This window comes from Lolium perenne, chromosome 4, assembly GCF_019359855.2.
Source record: "Lolium perenne isolate Kyuss_39 chromosome 4, Kyuss_2.0, whole genome shotgun sequence".
Classification (NCBI taxonomy): domain Eukaryota; kingdom Viridiplantae; phylum Streptophyta; class Magnoliopsida; order Poales; family Poaceae; genus Lolium; species Lolium perenne.
Genome location: NC_067247.2, coordinates 168473317 through 168491565, shown reverse-complemented (window position 1 = coordinate 168491565; position 18249 = coordinate 168473317). Strand labels below are relative to the sequence as shown.

Genomic DNA, 18249 nt, shown 5'->3' with positions numbered 1-18249 from the left:
ATTGTTGCTGCCATCTTGTTATGCTTAATGCTTGTCACTAGGGCCCGAGTGGCATGATCTTAGATTCAAACTCTATAATTATTGCTTAGATTGTATCTACAAGTTGTATGCACATGTCTATGTCCGGAACCAAAGGCCCCAAAGTGACAGAAATTGGGACAACTGGAGGGGAAGGCGTAGGTATGAGGATCACATCTTTTCACCAAGTGTTAATGCTTTGCTCCGGTGCTCTATTAAAAGGAGTACCTTAATAGCCAGTAGATTCCCTTGAGGCCCGGCTGCCACCGGCTGGTAGGACAAAAGATGTCATGCAAGTTTCTCATTGCGAGCACGTATGACTATATATGGAAAACATGCCTACATGATTAATAATCTTGATGTTCTATCTTAATGCTATTTCAATCCTATCAATTTCCCAACTATAATTTGTTCACCCAACACTTGTCACTTGTTATTGGAGAGTTACCACTAGTGTAGATCGATGGGAACCCCGGTCCATCTCTCATCATCATATACTCGTTCTATATGACATTGGAAGTAGTATCAACTATTTTCTGGTGCCATTGCCTCTGTGTTACTATTACTGCTGATGTGTTACTGTTACTATTGCTCTCATATTACTGTTGCTTTCACATCACCCCTGTTACTAGTGCTTTTCCAGGTGCAGCTGAATTGACAACTCAGTTGTTAAGGCTTATAAGTATTCTTTACCTCCCCTTGTGTCGAATCAATAAATTTGGGTTTTACTTCCCTCGAAGACTGTTGCGATCCACTATACTTGTGGGTTATCAAGACTATTTTCTGGCTCCGTTGCCGGGGAGGCATAGCTCTACTCATAAGTTCACCTGGGGAGTACACTCTACCTCTCTCTGTTTTATTTTATTTTGTTTTGTTTTGTTTATTTTTGTCTAGTTTATTTGTGCTTAGTTTATTTCTGTCTAGTATTATTTTTCTTAGTTTACTTTTGTCTAGTTTATTTTTGTTTTGTTTTACTTTTCTTATATACCCGAAAATCCATAAAAATTTGAAAAACCGAAAAATTAAAAACTGTTGTTATGGAAGAACGCATAACCATCTTGGAGCTTATAGAATTATATAATAATTATAGAAAATCAAGAGCGGGTGAAGTGATGAGTGCTGTGATAAAAAAATTAAATACAATTGCTAAAATCTTGCTTAAACGCCATGATATAAACTGTTGCTCTCAACAGGATACTAAACATCTGAAATTCCAATGTCGCTTTAGTGAAGAATTTTTAATTATGAACTAATTGGAATAACTATATTCATCTTGGGTTCGAAGAAGTAGAACAATTTGTCTTATTTATGGGAGCTTCTGAGATCGAATCCTTCATGGTTAAAAATTATGAAACTTGTGTTGTTTGTAAGGACCTTAAAGATTATGTCTCTTCTATCCTTAATTTTTGCATAAAAAGTTACAGTGATAATCCTTATATCATTGATTATAAAGAGAGACTCATTAATGCACAAGAATGCACTCACAATTTGCAGGAACCTGTGGAAGAAGAAGTTGATGAACCTGAAAGCTCATTGGATGAAAAAGAGGAGGAAATTGATGAACCTGAGAGCTCATTGGATGAAAAAGAAGAGAAGAGTGATGAACAAAAGGAGGAAGAATGGATTAGCTACCCATGCCAACCTTCTAATGAGAGTAACTCTTTATCTCTTACACTATTTGATTGTCCTCCATGCTTACCAAAGGAGGCTGAATGTTATGTTCCTGTGGATTCTCTTGAAATATTCCCTATAAGTAAAACTTGTGAGAATAATTATGCTACTGTTATCTATGATAATCCATGCTATTTTGATAAATCTTATGATAATGCTTTGTTTGTGCCTGATGTCGAAATGCATGGTACTAAAGAATTTTGCTTAGCAAATGTTTATGATAAAGCTCTAGATGATGGTCCTATGTTACTTGATAATATTAATTGTACTACTAATGAAAATGGGATTGGAGAGTTCTTGACTTTATCTATGAGTCCCATATCTCTTGAGATTGATCAATCATCTTGTTATATTATTGATAAAAGTGAGTTTGAAAGTTTTAATCCCACTATTTTTGAGCTTGATAAAAAATATGTGTTTATGGATCATGAAAAGCATGCTGTATGTGATAGTTATATTGTTGATTTTATTCATGAAGCTACTGAAAATTATTATGAGAGAGGAAAATATGATTGTAGAAATTTGCATGGTACTAAAACACCTCTCTATATGCTGAAAATTTTGAAGTTACTCTTGTTTTATCTTCTTATTCTTATCACTTTGTTCTTCATGAATTTATTTATGTACAAGATTCCTATGCATAGGAAGTGGGTTAGACTTAAATGTGTTTTGAATTTGCTTCTTGATGCTCTCTTTTGCTTCAACTCTTATTTCTTGTGAGTGCATCATTAAAATTGCTGAGCCCATCTTAATGGCTATAAACAAAGCACTTCTTGGGAGATAACCCATGTGTTTATTTTGCTACTGTTTTGTTGTGTCTTGGAAGTTGTTACTACTGTAGCAACCTCTCCTTATCTTTATTTTATTGCAATGTTGTGCCAAGTGAAGTCTCTAATAGAAGGTTGATGCTAGATTTGGATTTCTGCGCAGAAACAGATTTCTATCTGTCACGAATTTGGGCATGGCTCTCTGTAGGTAACTCAGAAAAATCTGCCAATTTACGTGCTTGTTCCCCAGATATGTACACAACTTTCATTAGTTTTGAGTTTTCTGATTTGAGCAACGGAAGTACCTCTTAAAAATTCGTCTTTACTGGCTGTTCTGTTTTGACAGATTCTGTCTCTGTTTTTTTGCATTGTCTCTTGTGGACTTTAAGCAAGGCTTTCTAGACATGGAGAGCTGTAGCTAATGTTTTATTGAGTTCTTGTAATGTGTCACTACAGGATAAAGGTGGATTTAAGTTTTTTGAGTACTAACCCCTCTAATGAAGTTTATGAGAAGTTTGGTGTGAAGGAAGTTTTCAAGGGTCAAGAGAGGAGGATGATATATGATCAACAAGAGTGAAAAGTCTAAACTTGGGGATGCCCCCGTGGTTCATCCCTGCATATTTCAAGAAGACTCAAGCGTCTAAGCTTGGGGATGCCCAAGGCATCCCCTTCTTCATCAACAATTTATCAGGTTTCTTCTATTGAAACTATATTTTTATTCGGTCACATCTTATGTGTTTTACTTGGAGCATCTGTGTGTTTTTTATTTTTGTTTTTGTTTGAATAAAGATGGATCCTAGCAATCCTTGTGTGGGAGAGAGACACGCTCCGCTTTTTCATATGAACACTTGTTCTTCGTTTTACTTTTAATGTTCAATGGTAAAAGTTGGAAGCTGTTGCATTTATTGTTATTTGGTTGGAAACAGAAAATGCCTCATATTGTCTTGAATAATTTGATACTTGGCAATTGTTTTGAGATCTCAAGTAGATCATGATTAAGTTCTTGCACCATGTAGTTTAAACCTATTAGTGGAGAACTACCGTAGAGCTTGTTGAAATTTGTTTGCATGATTGGTCTCTCTAAGGTCTAGATATTTTCTGGTAAAAGTGTTTGAGCAACAAGGAAGATAGTGTAGAGTATTATAATGCTTGCAATAGGTTCTTATGTAAGTTTTGCTGTACCGGTTCATACTTGTGTTTGCTTCAAACAACCTTGCTAGCCTAAGCCTTGTACTGAGAGGGAATGCTTCTCGTGCATCCAAATCCTTGAGCCAAAAACTATGCCATGTGTGTCCACCATACCTACCTACTATGTGGTATTTCCTGCCATTCCAAGTAAATACTTCATGTGCTAACTTTAAACAAATCAAAATGCTTCTCAATTTGTGTCAATGTTTTATAGCTCATGAGGAAGTATGTGGTGTTTTATCTTTCAATCTTGTTGGGCAGCTTTCACCAATGGACTAGTGGCTTCATCCGCTTATCCAATAATTTTGCAAAAAGAGCTGGCAATGGGGTTCCCAGCCCCAATTAATTAACTTTCATTAATAATTCTCTTCACATGTTTTGCTCTGATTCATCAGTAAGCAACTTAATTTTGCAAATAGACACTCCTCCATGGTATGTGAATGATTGGAAGGTACCCGAGGATTCGGTTAGCCATGGCTTGAGAAAGCAAAGGTGGGGAGGAGTGTCATCGTTAAATAAAACTAAAATATAGACACTCCTTTGTTGTAATATCCCAGGTATTGGGGTTACAAAAATAGAGGAAACAGATGTGTGCATTGCATTCATGCATAGAAAATCTGGGGAATTTTCGCGCTTTAAAGTAAAACAGTCACAGTAACTAAAGTTTCACTTGACCTTGGTGGAATTGAAGTAGCTCATCAAGTCAAGCGCTATAAACCTCAATGTGACTTTGCTAAAATCTTGTTTTGGGTAGAGATGATTTGATCTAAGGGGTTAGATCAAATGGAATTAAATCTCACACAACAACACTTCAATCAAGGATCCATTGCTTGATCTTATAACAGACCGTGATATGGTAATCCTTGCCATAACATATGAACATCCATTTAATTGGAAATCAAGTAACAATAATTGTAGAAACTATTCTTCACTTATCTTCTCCATGTCTTAAACCAATCCTTGATCCTACCATGAACCTCATGGTATTCATTTTATTTCAATCTTGGAAACAAGATAAGGAGATCAACTCAAGAAGTATATATTCTTCTACATTCCAACTCACTATACATCAAACCTAGAGAGGTGAGAGTTCTACTATAATTATTAGAGAAGCAATAACAAACCTTGAGCCAAACCTTGGATATACATCCAAGTATTCAAAACATTATCCTCAAGAGAAACCCTAGGATATTATCCAAGACAATTCCTAGAGAGATAAACCATTTATATTTAACATAGACATTGATGATCACATCAATCTCTATAGAGTCTAACCTCAGGTTAGTATTAAAGTCCTTCCCAAATGAGTGAGACCATTCATATCAATCCAAGCTTTACCTATTTAAGAATCAAGGACAACCTTTGAACTAAAGTATTAGGAACAACCATTTCATCTTGGAGTGGTGAGATACCTTATTATCACATGGAATAATGCCATATCCATGAATTGATAAGGTGAGGAAGAGACTAACCCAATTAAGCTAGACAAATGGAACCTGAGCCTAGATACCTAAGAAGATATTAGGAGTACACCATAAAAACCTTAAATAAACTATTCCTATGAGAGAGAGAGCTCAAACTAAGGTGTTACACTCAAGAAAGTTAAGCCAACACTTGAATGTGAGGGAGAGAACTATACCCAGATGGTTATATCATCATTCATGAGAAGAATTCTAAGTGAATATCTCAGGCCTTCTTCTGGGATATAAACTGTTGAGACAACCATAGTATGCCTATCCTAGAAAGTAAAATAGAAGTGCTATACCTTAATTGATCAAGACAATGCTTGATCATGGGATTGAGAAACCTAATTCTTGAGAGATAACTTAGGAAGCCAAATCTTGATCATTATAAATTGAGTAATGATCATAACCCTAAAAACTTGAGGTAAAGTTATTAAGAACAAGTTGATCATGCCTAATCCATGATCATGCTCTTGAGGTATGTGAGGATAAGTTAAATCCTAATAGGATAAGTAGATTTCATTCACCACATGAAATCATAGGGATATCAGTAGCAACCCTAAAACCATTTCCAATATCGTGAATAGAGAAGTAATTGCATTATACCAAGACCTTGTTTAAGCCAAGCACTTGTGGCCATCTTAATCATATTTTGAGATGAACCACCTATCATTGGTAAGGGTGAGTCATCCTAGCCAAATTAATATGGTAGTGAATTATATACAAAACCTATGTCCGTAGCTCAAATTAACTTGTGCATTACTTGATGATTATAAGTAATAAACTTAAATTATGCTCCCAAATATCCATCTTGAGCTAATACATAAATCCAGAGAAGAATAGGATCTACCCTAGATATTTCAAAAACAAGGGTTTAAGAAAACCATATCTCTAATTCTGGATTAAAACAAAACTAAAGTTCCAAACCCATGGAAATAATTAACCACATGAAATCATATCTCTGAGATTCCCATCGTAAATAAGAACCTAAGTAATAAAGCTTCCTATGTGAATTATTTCTTACATAGAAATACTAAATGAAAATACTTAATCATCACCAGGTGACTTTACAAAATTATATAGAAATAATATGAACACATAAAAATTTAACAACATCATTCATATCCATGGAGAATATCTTCTTCTGATATTCAATAGAGTTAATGCTAAATACTATAACATAGTATGTTAATTAAATCACCAAGGCAATTATTACTTGAGATATTTTAATGAATTAAACCAGGAATAGATCTACAAAACTAAACTAGTTTCAAAATGGAAAAAGAAAAATAGAAAATACAAAACAGAAGAAAAAAAATGGAAAAGAGAAGGGGAGTGGCTTACCAGACCTTACCTGGTTGTGCAGCCCGTGGCACCGCCCAGCAGCAGCCCACCAACGAAGCCCAGCCCAAGACTAAAACCAACCCAGACCCTCGCATCGATTCGTTGAGGAAGAAAAACGAGAACCTCTTCTTCCCCAATGTCGACAACGCACAGAAGGGACTCGGCCACGTCCCGCGCCACCGCTTCAAACCACGTCGAGCTCGCCTCGTCCTATAAATAGCACGGAGAGGAGCACCGAGACGCCCCTAATCTTTGCCGTCATCTCTATCTCACTCTCGTTCTCTCTATCTCTCAATCTCTTCCGAACACCGCCACCACCTCTGTCGGAAGAAACTCCGGCTAGCTTCCGGTGTGAAGCACCCCGCCGTCCGTGAAGTACATGAGGAGGAGCGCGATGCCGCAGTGAGTGTCTAGGAGAAAGGAATCGAGAAGGGGAAAGCTCTATCGCCGCAATCAAGCCAATCCAGTCCGCCGGCCATCGCCGGAAATCGCGACCTCATCACCATCTCCGACTACCCCAGGCTTCACCGAGCTCACCAACCGCCTCAGGTCGATCTTGCGCATCTCAGGCACCTTTTTATTCGTCTAAGGATCAACCGTAGCGCAATCCCGCTACTCGGCCGGATTGAGCCGCCGCAGTTGAGCTCGCCGGAGCCATCTCCGGTGACCGGCGGGAAGCAACGCTACCACCATCGGTCTCAGAACGTTGTGGGGATTCGAAATCAAGTACTAGTTCGTCCGGGGAGGCCTTAAATCGGCGGCGCGGCCGTTTTCTGGCCGCCGGCGTCAAGCCGCCGGCGAGAGCGTCGTGGCCAGTGGGTCCCCCACGTGGTCTTTTGACCAGTCTTTGTCTATGTGGCCGCTGACATGGATTCGGGCCCATCTGTCATTGTCTGTGGTTAGAATTGAACCGGTACAAGTTGTATTCCTGTTTAAATTTCAAATTTCATTAATATCTGAAACTTTGCAAATTTATAGGAAATTCATCATAACTCAGAAAATTATAAATAAGATATCAAAATTCTTAGAAAAGAAAACTTTATCCAATAAAAATATAATATGAAATTTTTATTTTTAATAAAAATTTAATTGTTTTATACTTAATAATTAAGTCTTTTCTTTTAAATCTAAATTCAATTAAAATTCAATAATTAGTAAAACCCTCTAAAATAAATAAAAACCAGTAAGTAAATAAGGAAAACATTAAAATTAATTTTCCTTTACTATTAATTTATTAATCCTTATCAGGAGGATTTAAAACCCTAATTAATGATTACCCTAATTAGTAAATTATTTAAAAATAGTAAAAAGCCAAATTGAATATTATTTTATTTTGAAGTTATTAATAACTTCAACTTTATTAATGAAGTTATTAACTTGTGAACTAAATAGTAATTATGCGACACTAATTCCATATGGTAGAAAACTAGGAACTCATCATTTCATGTGTAATCCTAAAACCCTAATGCCATTTAGACCCTAGTTCCATTAGTACATGTGAACCCTAAATTGTCCTAAACCTAAAACCTTAGGTTAGAACATGTGATCATGGTACCTTCTTCCAAATCATAGCACCATAGTAGCAACTAAATACTTGTCTTGAACACATAAAATGTAGAAGACCTATCACTAATATATGGGTATCCCATGTGTTCATCTTCATCAGACCTAGATAATTAAGTAGGGTTAACCAAGTGTAAACCCTAGATCCTGTTGCCAAAGCCATCATCCTTATTCATTCCTATTAATCATCACACCATTGTGATGAACCCTAACAGCACCCATACCTACTATATTGCATTACATAACCCTGTTCCACTAAACCCTACTAGTGTGAGATACTTATGAACCCTCCTATTTAGAAACCAACCATTCTCCACTTAGAGATCCAATGGCTAATACAAGACAACCTCAACCTTAATTGTAATACTTCTTATTATTTAAGAAGTATGTTCTTCAAAAGTTATTCTTTTGAAGAAAATAAGGAATCAGCATCAACCCTGCTTATAAGGACCTATAAACCCTAGCTAGCTAGTACCAACAAGATGAACCAGCCCTAATAGCAACCTTGTATGAATCATTGCTTAGGATGCCTAGGATTAGCTCAACCTTACAAACCCTAGGTGTTGATGAATCCAACTATGCTGGGATCCAGCTTATACTTCCTCCAGAAACTACTTGGAACCAAAATAAATTATAGCAACCCACAAACCTAATCACCATACTTGTTCTTTATCAAAGTACATGTTCTTCAAAAAGTTATTCTTTTAAAGTATATGATAATCAATCATTAACCATCCCATATAGTACTAAAACTGACCACTGTTCTTTACTTGTTAACATTATGCCAATTATCATTCTTTGTGTGCTCAATTGAGTACTATGCTTTATTAGCTACCTGTTTATAATACCAAGTAATCACACCTGAGTAAGAACCTTGTATGTGAATCACTCTAAAAGTGCAACAAACCCTGAACCAATCATTACCACTTACTAATCCTAAATCGTCGGGGTTAGATCACGCTTAGAGCGATTGCATCTTATTATTATACATTATTGCATCCTTGCCAATCTTTTAAACATCGTCCTTACCGGACGATGATGCTATTTCAGAATTTGGAGTTATTGCGTATCGAAGACCTTGCCTGCATAATCTTGCAGTCAAGAAAGGCAAGTTCATCACTTGCTCATGTCATTTGAGTATTTCTATCAAATTACTTGCAAAGTACTATGGTTATCACTATTGCATAAAAACCAAAACCACTACTTTCATAACTATGAATATGACTATGTGGTGGGCAATGGAACCATGGATTGTGTTGATATGGTGGAGGTTCCATTGCAAGGGTTTATATCCATCTAGGATTAAACAACAAATGTCGCCAGTGATTCTTGTGCCGTAATACCCGTGTTAACCATAAGATCTGGAGTGGGACAGAATAGTCAATTGTATTTCCACCTCTTGTACATCAACGGATGCGCTTTTCGTGGACACTTGTATCCTGAGGGACAAGCGGTAGGCTGGGGAAGCCTTAAGTCCCCACGGTAATGCGGTCTATGATCTGGAGTGGGACGGAATAGTCAATTGTATTTCCACCTCTTGTACATCAACAGATGCGCTTGCCGTAGACACTTGTATCCTGAGGGACAAGCGGTAGGCTGGGGAAGCCTTAAGTCCCCACGGTAATGTGGTCTATGATGGATTGTAAGATGTCCGGAACGGTCTACCTTAATCGGTATAGGGGAGAACAAATGCCCGGAACGGTCTCATCATGGATATAGGGGAAGACAATCTTACAAAAGGGTGGGTGTATGAGGTAGCAGAGGAATATGATTGGCTATGACCTTATACCGGGCCTCACACCAAAGGAAGTGTGGACGAGAACATGACTCGGTTGGCACCAAGGTTAAGATCTCTTATGGGTAAAGCAACACACCTCTGCAGAGTGTAAAGAACCGTGACCTGTCACTCCCTGTTCCGGGATATGGAACTGCGAACGCGGCCGGAAAGGAGCTCCATGAAGTTCTAGTAAACCGGTGAAGGCTGACGGACATAGTTCTTCTGAATAAAAGCAACCTTTTGAAGAAATGGTTATGAAAACTTGCATTGGTATTAGACTTTCTGGTCTAATGCTGTAGCTAGTGCATTAAACACCTCTTTCCTATAATGAACTTGTTGAGTACGCTCGTACTCATCCCACTCTTAAATCCCCTGCTTAGATATGGAGGCATCGAAGGAGGATCTACAGTGCAACTCGAAGACCGAGGAGTCAACAACTACTTCAAGAGACAGGACCCTGTCAGAGGAGTCAAATACCACATCCAACAAGGAGAAAACTTAGTTTAGCTATAGAAGGGAACTAGCTTCCTAAACCTAGCTCCTACTCAGCTAGAATCTATTCATAGCCCCTATAGCTAGTCAAATACTCTACAAATAGAGTTTGTGATAGGATTAGACTACGAGTCGTTCTTCTGAAGTTTAATTGTAGATTTACCTCATTGTAAAGTAGGAGGCTATGATGATCTTATGTAACAGAGTCAATGTTGTAATTCTATAGACATGCCTTGGACCCGCATATGTTTCTGTTGTACCACTCTGAGCGATATAATACTAGTGGAACGGTGTTTCATTGGTGTTATATCAGACTTGCATACTACACCATGCAGTGGTATGCCGGGTCACCACATTCGTGGTATGTGATTCTTGGAAGACACCCGAGGATTCGGTTAGCCATGGCTTGTGAAAGCAAAGGTTGGAAGGAGTGTCACCCAAAAATAAAAATAAACTAAAACTAAAGTACATGTGAGTGATAAACATGGGAGCCGCTCTTCGAGAGTCTGTTTGGCAAGGGGGTTAGAGTGCCCACTACCATTCGTTGACAACAACAAACACCTCTCAAAACTTTACTTTTATGCTCTCTATATGATTTCAAAACTTAAAAATCTCTAGCACATGATTTAATCCCTGCTTCCCTCTGCGAAGGGCCTTTCTTTTACTTTATGTTGAGTCAGTTTACCTACTTCCTTCCATCTTAGAAGCAAACACTTGTGTCAACTGTGCATTGATTCTTACATACTTGCTTATTTGCACTTATTATACTACTTTGTGTTGACAATTATCCATGAGATATGCATGTTGAAAGTTGAAAGCAACTGCTGAAACTTAAATCTTCCTTTGTGTTGCTTCGATGCCTTTACTTTGAATTTATTGCTTTATGAGTTAACTCTTATGCAAGACTTTTGATGCTTGTCTTGAAATTATTATTCATGAAAAGTTTTGCTATATGTTATCTATTTGTTAGCAACTATAGATCATTGCCTTGAGTCACTTCATTCATCTCCTATGCTTTACAATAGTATGATCAAGGTTATGTAAGTAGCATGTCACTACAGAAATTATTCTTTTTATCGTTTAACTACTCGAGGACGAGTAGGAACTAAGCTTGGGGATGCTGATACGTCTCCAACGTATCTATAATTTCTGATGTTCCATGCTTGTTTTATGACAATACCTACATGGTTTGCTCACACTTTATAATGTTTTTATGCATTTTCCGAAACTAACCTATTAACAAGATGCCGAAGTGCCAGTTCATGTTTTCTGCTGTTTTTGGTTCCAGAAAGGCTGTTCGGGCAATATTCTCGGAATTCGACGAAACGAAGACCAAACATCATAATTCACCGAGACGGACCAGGACACCGAAGGGGAGTCAGAGGGGAGGCCTAGGGCCCCCACGCCATAGGGCCACGCGGGCAGGCCCCTGGCCGCGCCGGCCTATGGGGAGGGCGCCCTGGTGCCCCTCCTGCGCCGCCTCTTCGCCTATATAAGCTCTTTCGACCTAAAAACGCGATACGAATTGAAGAAACTCCAGAAAGACTCCAGGGGCGCCGCCGCCATCGCGAAACTCCAATTCGGGGACAGAAGTCTCTGTTCCGGCACCCTGCCGGGACGGGGAAGTGCCCCCGGAAGCCATCTCCATCGACGCCACCGCCTCCATCATGCTCCGTGAGTAGTTCCCCCATGGACTACGGGTTCTAGCAGTAGCTAGTTGGTACTCTCTATCCCATGTACTTCAATACAATGATCTCATGAGCTGCCTTACATGATTGAGACCCATCTGATGTAATCAGTGTTGTGTTTGTTGGGATCGGATGGATGATACATTATGATTAGTCTATCTATAAAGTTTGTGAAGTTATTGTTGCTGCAATCTTGTTATGCTTAATGCTTATCACTAGGGCCCGAGTGGCATGATCTTAGATTTAAGCTCTATAATTATTGCTTAGATTGTATCTACAAGTTGTATGCACATGTCTATGTCCGGAACCAAAGGCCCCAAAGTGACAGAAATTGGGACAACTGGAGGGGAAGGCGTAGGTATGAGGATCACATGTTTTCACCAAGTGTTAATGCTTTGCTCTGGTGCTCTATTAAAAGGAGTACCTTAATAGCCAGTAGATTCCCTTGAGGCCCGGCTGCCACCGCTGGTAGGACAAAAGATGTCATGCAAGTTTCTGATTGCAAGCACGTATGACTATATATGGAAAACATGCCTACATGATTAATAATCTTGATGTTCTATCTTAATGCTATTTCAATCCTATCAATTGCCCAACTGTAATTTGTTCACCCAACACTTGTCACTTGTTATTGGAGAGTTACCACTAGTGTAGATCGCTGGGAACCCCGGTCCATCTCTCATCATCATATACTCATTCTATATGACATTGGAAGTAGTATCAACTATTTTCTGGTGCCATTGCCTCTGTGTTACTGTTACTGTTGCTGTCTTACTGTTACTATTGCTCTCATATTACTGCTGTTTTCACATCACCCCTGTTACTAGTGCTTTTCCAGGTGCAGCTGAATTGACAACTCAGATGTTAAGGCTTATAAGTATTCTTTACGTCCCCGTGTGTCGAATCAATAAATTTGGGTTTTACTTCCCTCGAAGACTGTTGCGATCCCCTATACTTGTGGGTTATCATTGTCCCGGTTTGGATGTCCTTAGTTGAGATCTATCAAAAACGAGAAATCAAATGCGATCTATCTCCTTGGACCTTTGTACAGGCAGCATAGAGGTACCCCTTTGTGACACTTGGTTGAAATATATGTAATGCAATAATAATCCATGGAAATCCAAGCTAATTAGGACAAGGTGCGAGCATTATTGGTATTCTATGCATGAGGCTTGCAACTTATAGGATGTCTTATGCATAACACATATGAATTATTACTACCGTTGACAAAATTGTGTCTATGTTTTCAAAATAAAAGCTCTAGCACAAAAATAGTAATCCATGCTTCCCTCTGCGAAGGGCCTTTCTTTTTTACTTTATGTTGAGTCAGTTTACCTACTTCTTTCTATCTTAGAAGCAAACACTTGTGTCAACTGTGTGCATTGATTCCTACATACTTATTTGCATTCATCATATTACTTTGTGTTGACAATTATCCATGAGATATACATGTTGAAGTTGAAAGCAACTGCTGAAACTTATATCTTCCTTTGCGTTGCTTCAAAACTTTCTACTAAGAATTTATTGCTTTATGAGTTAACTCCTATGCAAGTCTTATTGATGCTTGTCTTGAAAGTACTATTCATGAAAAGTCTTTGCTATATGATTCAGTTGTTTAGTCATTGTCTTTACCATTGCTTCGAATCACTTTATTCATCTCATATGCTTTACAACAGTATTGATCAAGATTATGATAGTAGCATGTCACTTAAGAAATTATCCTTGTTATCGTTTACCTACTCGAGGGCGAGTAGGAACTAAGCTTGGGGATGCTTGATACGTCTCAAACGTATCTATAATTTCTTATGTTCCATGCTAGTTTTATAAAAATACTCACATGTTTTATATACACTTTATAATGATTTTATGCATTTTCCGGAACTAACCTATTAACAAGATGCCGAAGTGTCAGTTCCTGCTTTCTGCTGTTTTTGGTTTCAGAAATTCCACACAGGAAATGTTCTCGGAATTGGACCCCACGAAGACGGAAGTCAATATTTTGCCGAGACGGACCCGGAGAGCCAGAGAAGGGCCGGAGGGGGGCCAAGGGGGCCCCACACCATGGGGAGGCATGGGTCCCACCCTGGCCGCGCCGCCATGTGGTGAGGGCGCCCTGGGACCCCTCCGAGGCCGCCCTTCCGCCTATATATTCTTCCAGAACCGAAAACCCTACACCAATTGACGAAACTCCAGAAAGACTCCAGGGATGCCACCGCCATCGCGAAACTCCAATTCGGGGGACAGAATCTCTGTTCCGGCACGCCGCCGAGACGGGGAATTGCCCCCGGAGTCATCTCGATCGACACCACCGCCATCTTCATCGCCGTTGCTGTCTCCCATGATGAGGAGGGAGTAGTTCTCCCCCGAGGCAGAGGGCTCTACCGGTAGCTATGTGGTTCATCTCTCTCCCATGGTGTGATCTTTATGTGATCATGAGCTTTGTATCACTATTAATCTATGTGCTACTCTAGTGATGTTATTGAAGTAGTCTATTCCTCCTCCATGATGTAATGTTGACAGTGTGTGCATCATGTAGTACTTGGCATAGGTTATGATTGTAATCTCTCGCGGATTATAAAGTTAACTATTACTATGATAGTATTGATGCGATCTATTCCCCATTTCATAGCTATTGTTGACAGTGTGTATGCTATGTTAGTACTCGGTCTAAATTGCAACGGTCTATTATGCACTCTAGAGGTTACTTTAATATGAAATCCGGATGTTGTGGAGCTTGTTTACTCTGGCTTGAGGTGTGCTTTTATAGCCCTACACAATGAATGATGTTTGTTATCCAACAAGAGAGTGTAGAAAGTAGCATTTATTTATTCAGTTATGTGATCAATGTTGAGAGAGTTCACTAGTGAAAGTATGATCCCTAGGCCTTGTTTCTAAGCATTGAAACACCGTTTCCAACAAGTTCTGTTACATGTTTGCTTGCTGCCATCTTTATTTCAGATTGCAATTACTACTTACAATCATCCATATTACTTGTATTGCACTATCTCTTCGCCGAACTAGTGCACCTATACATCTGACAAGTGTATTAGGTGTGTTGGGGACACAAGAGATTTCTTGTATCGTAATTGCAGGGTTGCTTGATAGTGATATCTTTGACCTCTGCCTCCCTGAGTTCAATAAACCTTGGGTGATTCACTTAAGGGAAACTTGCTGCTGTTCTACAAACCTCTGCTCTTGGAGGCCCAACACTGTCTACAGGAATAGAAGCGTGCGTAGACATCAGAGGACTCTACATCACCATGCCCGCCTCCGGACTGATGTGTGAGTAGTTCATCCTTGGACTATGGGTCCATAGCAGTAGCTAGATGGTTGTCTTCTCCTCTTGTGCTATCATGTTTAGATCTTGTGAGCTCCCTATCATGATCAAGATCGTCTATTTATAATGCTACATGTTGTGTTTGTTGGGATCCGATGAATATGGAATACTATGTCAAGTTGATTATTGATGTATCATATATGTGTTGTTTATGATCTTGCATGCTCTCCGTTGCTAGTAGAGGCTCTGGCCAAGTTGATACTTGTAACTCCAAGAGGGAGTATTTATGCTCGATAGTGGGTTCATGCCTCCATTGAATCTGGGACAGTGACAGAAAGTTCTAAGGATATGGATGTGCTGTTACCACTAGGGATAAAACAACAATGCTTTGTCTAAGTATATTTGTATTGTTTACATTACGCACAATACTTAATACAATTGTCTGTTGTTTGCAACTTAATACTGGAAGGGGTGCGGATGCTAACCCGAAGGTGGACTTTTTAGGCATAGATGCATGCTGGATAGCGGTTTATGTTCTTTGTCGTAATGCCCTAAGTAAATCTCATATTAGTCATCATGATATGTATGTGCATTGCTATGCCCTCTTTATTTGTCAATTGCCCAACTGTAATTTGTTCACCCAACATGCTATTTATCTTATTGGAGAGACACCACTAGTGAACTGTGGACCCCGGTCCATTGTTTTACATCTGAAATACAATCTACTGCAATCATTGTTCTCTGCTGTTCTTTGCAAACAAACATCATTCTCCACACCATACGTTTAATCCTTTGTTTATAGCAAGCCGGTGAGATTGACAACCTCACTGTTAAGTTGGGACAAAGTATTTTGATTGTGTTGTGCAGGTTCCACGTTGGCGCCGGAATCCCTGTTGTTGCGCCGCACTACACTCCGTCACCAACAACCTTCACGTGGCCTTCATCTCCTACTGGTTCGATAACCTTGGTTTCTTTCTGAGGGAAAACTTGCTGCTGTGCGCATCACACCTTCCTCTTGGGGTTCCCAACGAACGTGTGCATCACACGCCATCACTTCCCTTCAAGGCCTTCACCGGCGTTGGGTGACGAGATCGCCACCCGAGTCGCCAGACGTCCCTTCAACGGTCATAGGTTGAAGGGCCTTCGGCGAATGCGAAACTTGAAGACACCAATACGGTGCGACATCATCTCGTCCACAGAAACGCCGCCACCTTAGACAAACACTTGTCACACCAGACTTAGCGGTCAACTCCAAACTTCGGTACGTTGATGCTCCTCCAAGGCTGAATATGATATTAAAACTAAAAAGGTTGCAAGAAATCATTTGATATAAACAAGTATCATAAACACACTAGAAGTTTAGAATACATATGGGCAGCCTTTATTAGTTGATCTTGATTGAAATGCATATGAAATACCAGGAAATCGTAGGAACTGTGGTCTTAAATCCATAAGCATGTGTATGAGTTCCTTGCGAAGGCCATGGCCCTGTATGTTTAGAACAAAATGACGATTAATGCTCTCGTAGACTCATAGTAAGCATGACCTGACATTAAAAAAGAAGATTGCATTTTTATTTTTATTTAAATTTCTATAAATCAATGTAAGTTTTTCGTTTGATCAGCAACGAGAGCTGTTGGAGAAACATCTGTTCATTACAGATTTTCATTTATGGTCAAACAATGCGATGATTGATTTTACTTAAACATACTAGTGCTAGTTAACTAAACAAGCCTGCCTTTCTATATGGTTTTATGATTTGAGGTATTACACATTTTTGTAGAATCTTCACCAACTGTTTTTAGATCACATCCTTTGTGATTGTTAGTAGCCAATACGTTACCAAGGTTGCAGATAAAAAAAAGCTATTCACCTTATATGTATCTGAAGGCATAAGTGACACTTGATCTATCCATATGACCCCCCTCTTGAAAGTTGTTAACTCAAATCTTGAAGTTCTGCATGTTGTTTGAGCTGATAATTGCAGTTCTATCTTTCGCCAATCTGACATATTATTATCTCTTCAACCATGCAGTATGTATTTTTTCGCGGTTAGTGGAGAAAATTAACAAGTTTGAAAATTATCTTTTTTCATTAGGGAAGATATATACACTACACCAGCTCATGCAATATTTTGTAATCCATCCAAACATGTGAGTGAAGCTGTCAACTCCACAGGTTCCATTGATCTGATATACATGGCTATATATGTCTTCCCTTCTTCTATATTTTGGAAGTTCGAATGTTCAAGTTAAACACAAAACTGGAGGGAAATAGTTGAAATTCTTCTCGAAGAAAACGATGCAGTGACTCCAAGGAAGCGACGCACAGACATTGGATGGAAAACGAACATTATCCAAGGAAAATATGGATATGGATTAAAATCGATAAAGATCATGTTCCAGTTTCACTTTTACAAAGAGAAACATATGCTACAATACTGGCAATATTGGCAATACTGTAGAATGTCAACTATGGATTGAATTAAAAGCAGTAAAGATCATATTCCAGTTTCACTTTGACAAAGAGAAACAATTGCTACAATACTGGCAATACTGTAGAATGTAAACTATGGACTAGATTATTGTTTTATGATTTATGTTTGCATACTCATGTTCCAGCCCACTTATATATACATGCAAAGAGAAATCATACCATGCCCAAAAGTAGTGGCGGAGCTTGCCAAGGATGGCTGGGGGGGCCAAATGCAATTTAGGAGTTTTAGGGGGGAGGCAAATACAGAGAAATTTCTAATCTAACCTCTCCCAGATTTTTTTCCCTTCAGAGATGTGCCAAATCATTGGGGGGGGGGGGGGGGGGGGCGGTGGCCCCCCGACCTACACTAAGCTACGCCAGCTGGACACTTTTCGCAAACAACCTCCATCTTTAGAGCATTGATATTTGTACTAAAACAAGATAGTCTTTTAGTCTTCGCGTGTATGGAGCATTTATTCCCAATTAAGGACCATGGGTCTATGTTTGAAGTTTTAGGCCATCCAGC

General features: G+C 39.1%; 1 protein-coding gene across 1 annotated transcript in view; it reads right to left on the bottom strand.

The window, feature by feature from the left end:
* Positions 1-17217, bottom strand: part of LOC127294759 (alpha-L-arabinofuranosidase 1-like) — a 163730-nt gene extending 146513 nt beyond the window's left edge. The window contains exons 1-2 of the mRNA XM_071818894.1: positions 17122-17217; positions 16667-16736 (exon numbers count right to left, since the gene is read on the bottom strand). Of these exons, the coding sequence (XP_071674995.1) occupies positions 16667-16736; positions 17122-17142 (91 nt within the window). The 5' untranslated portion in view covers positions 17143-17217. The remainder of the gene's footprint in view (positions 1-16666; positions 16737-17121) is intronic.
* Positions 17218-18249: the final 1032 nt, after the last annotated feature.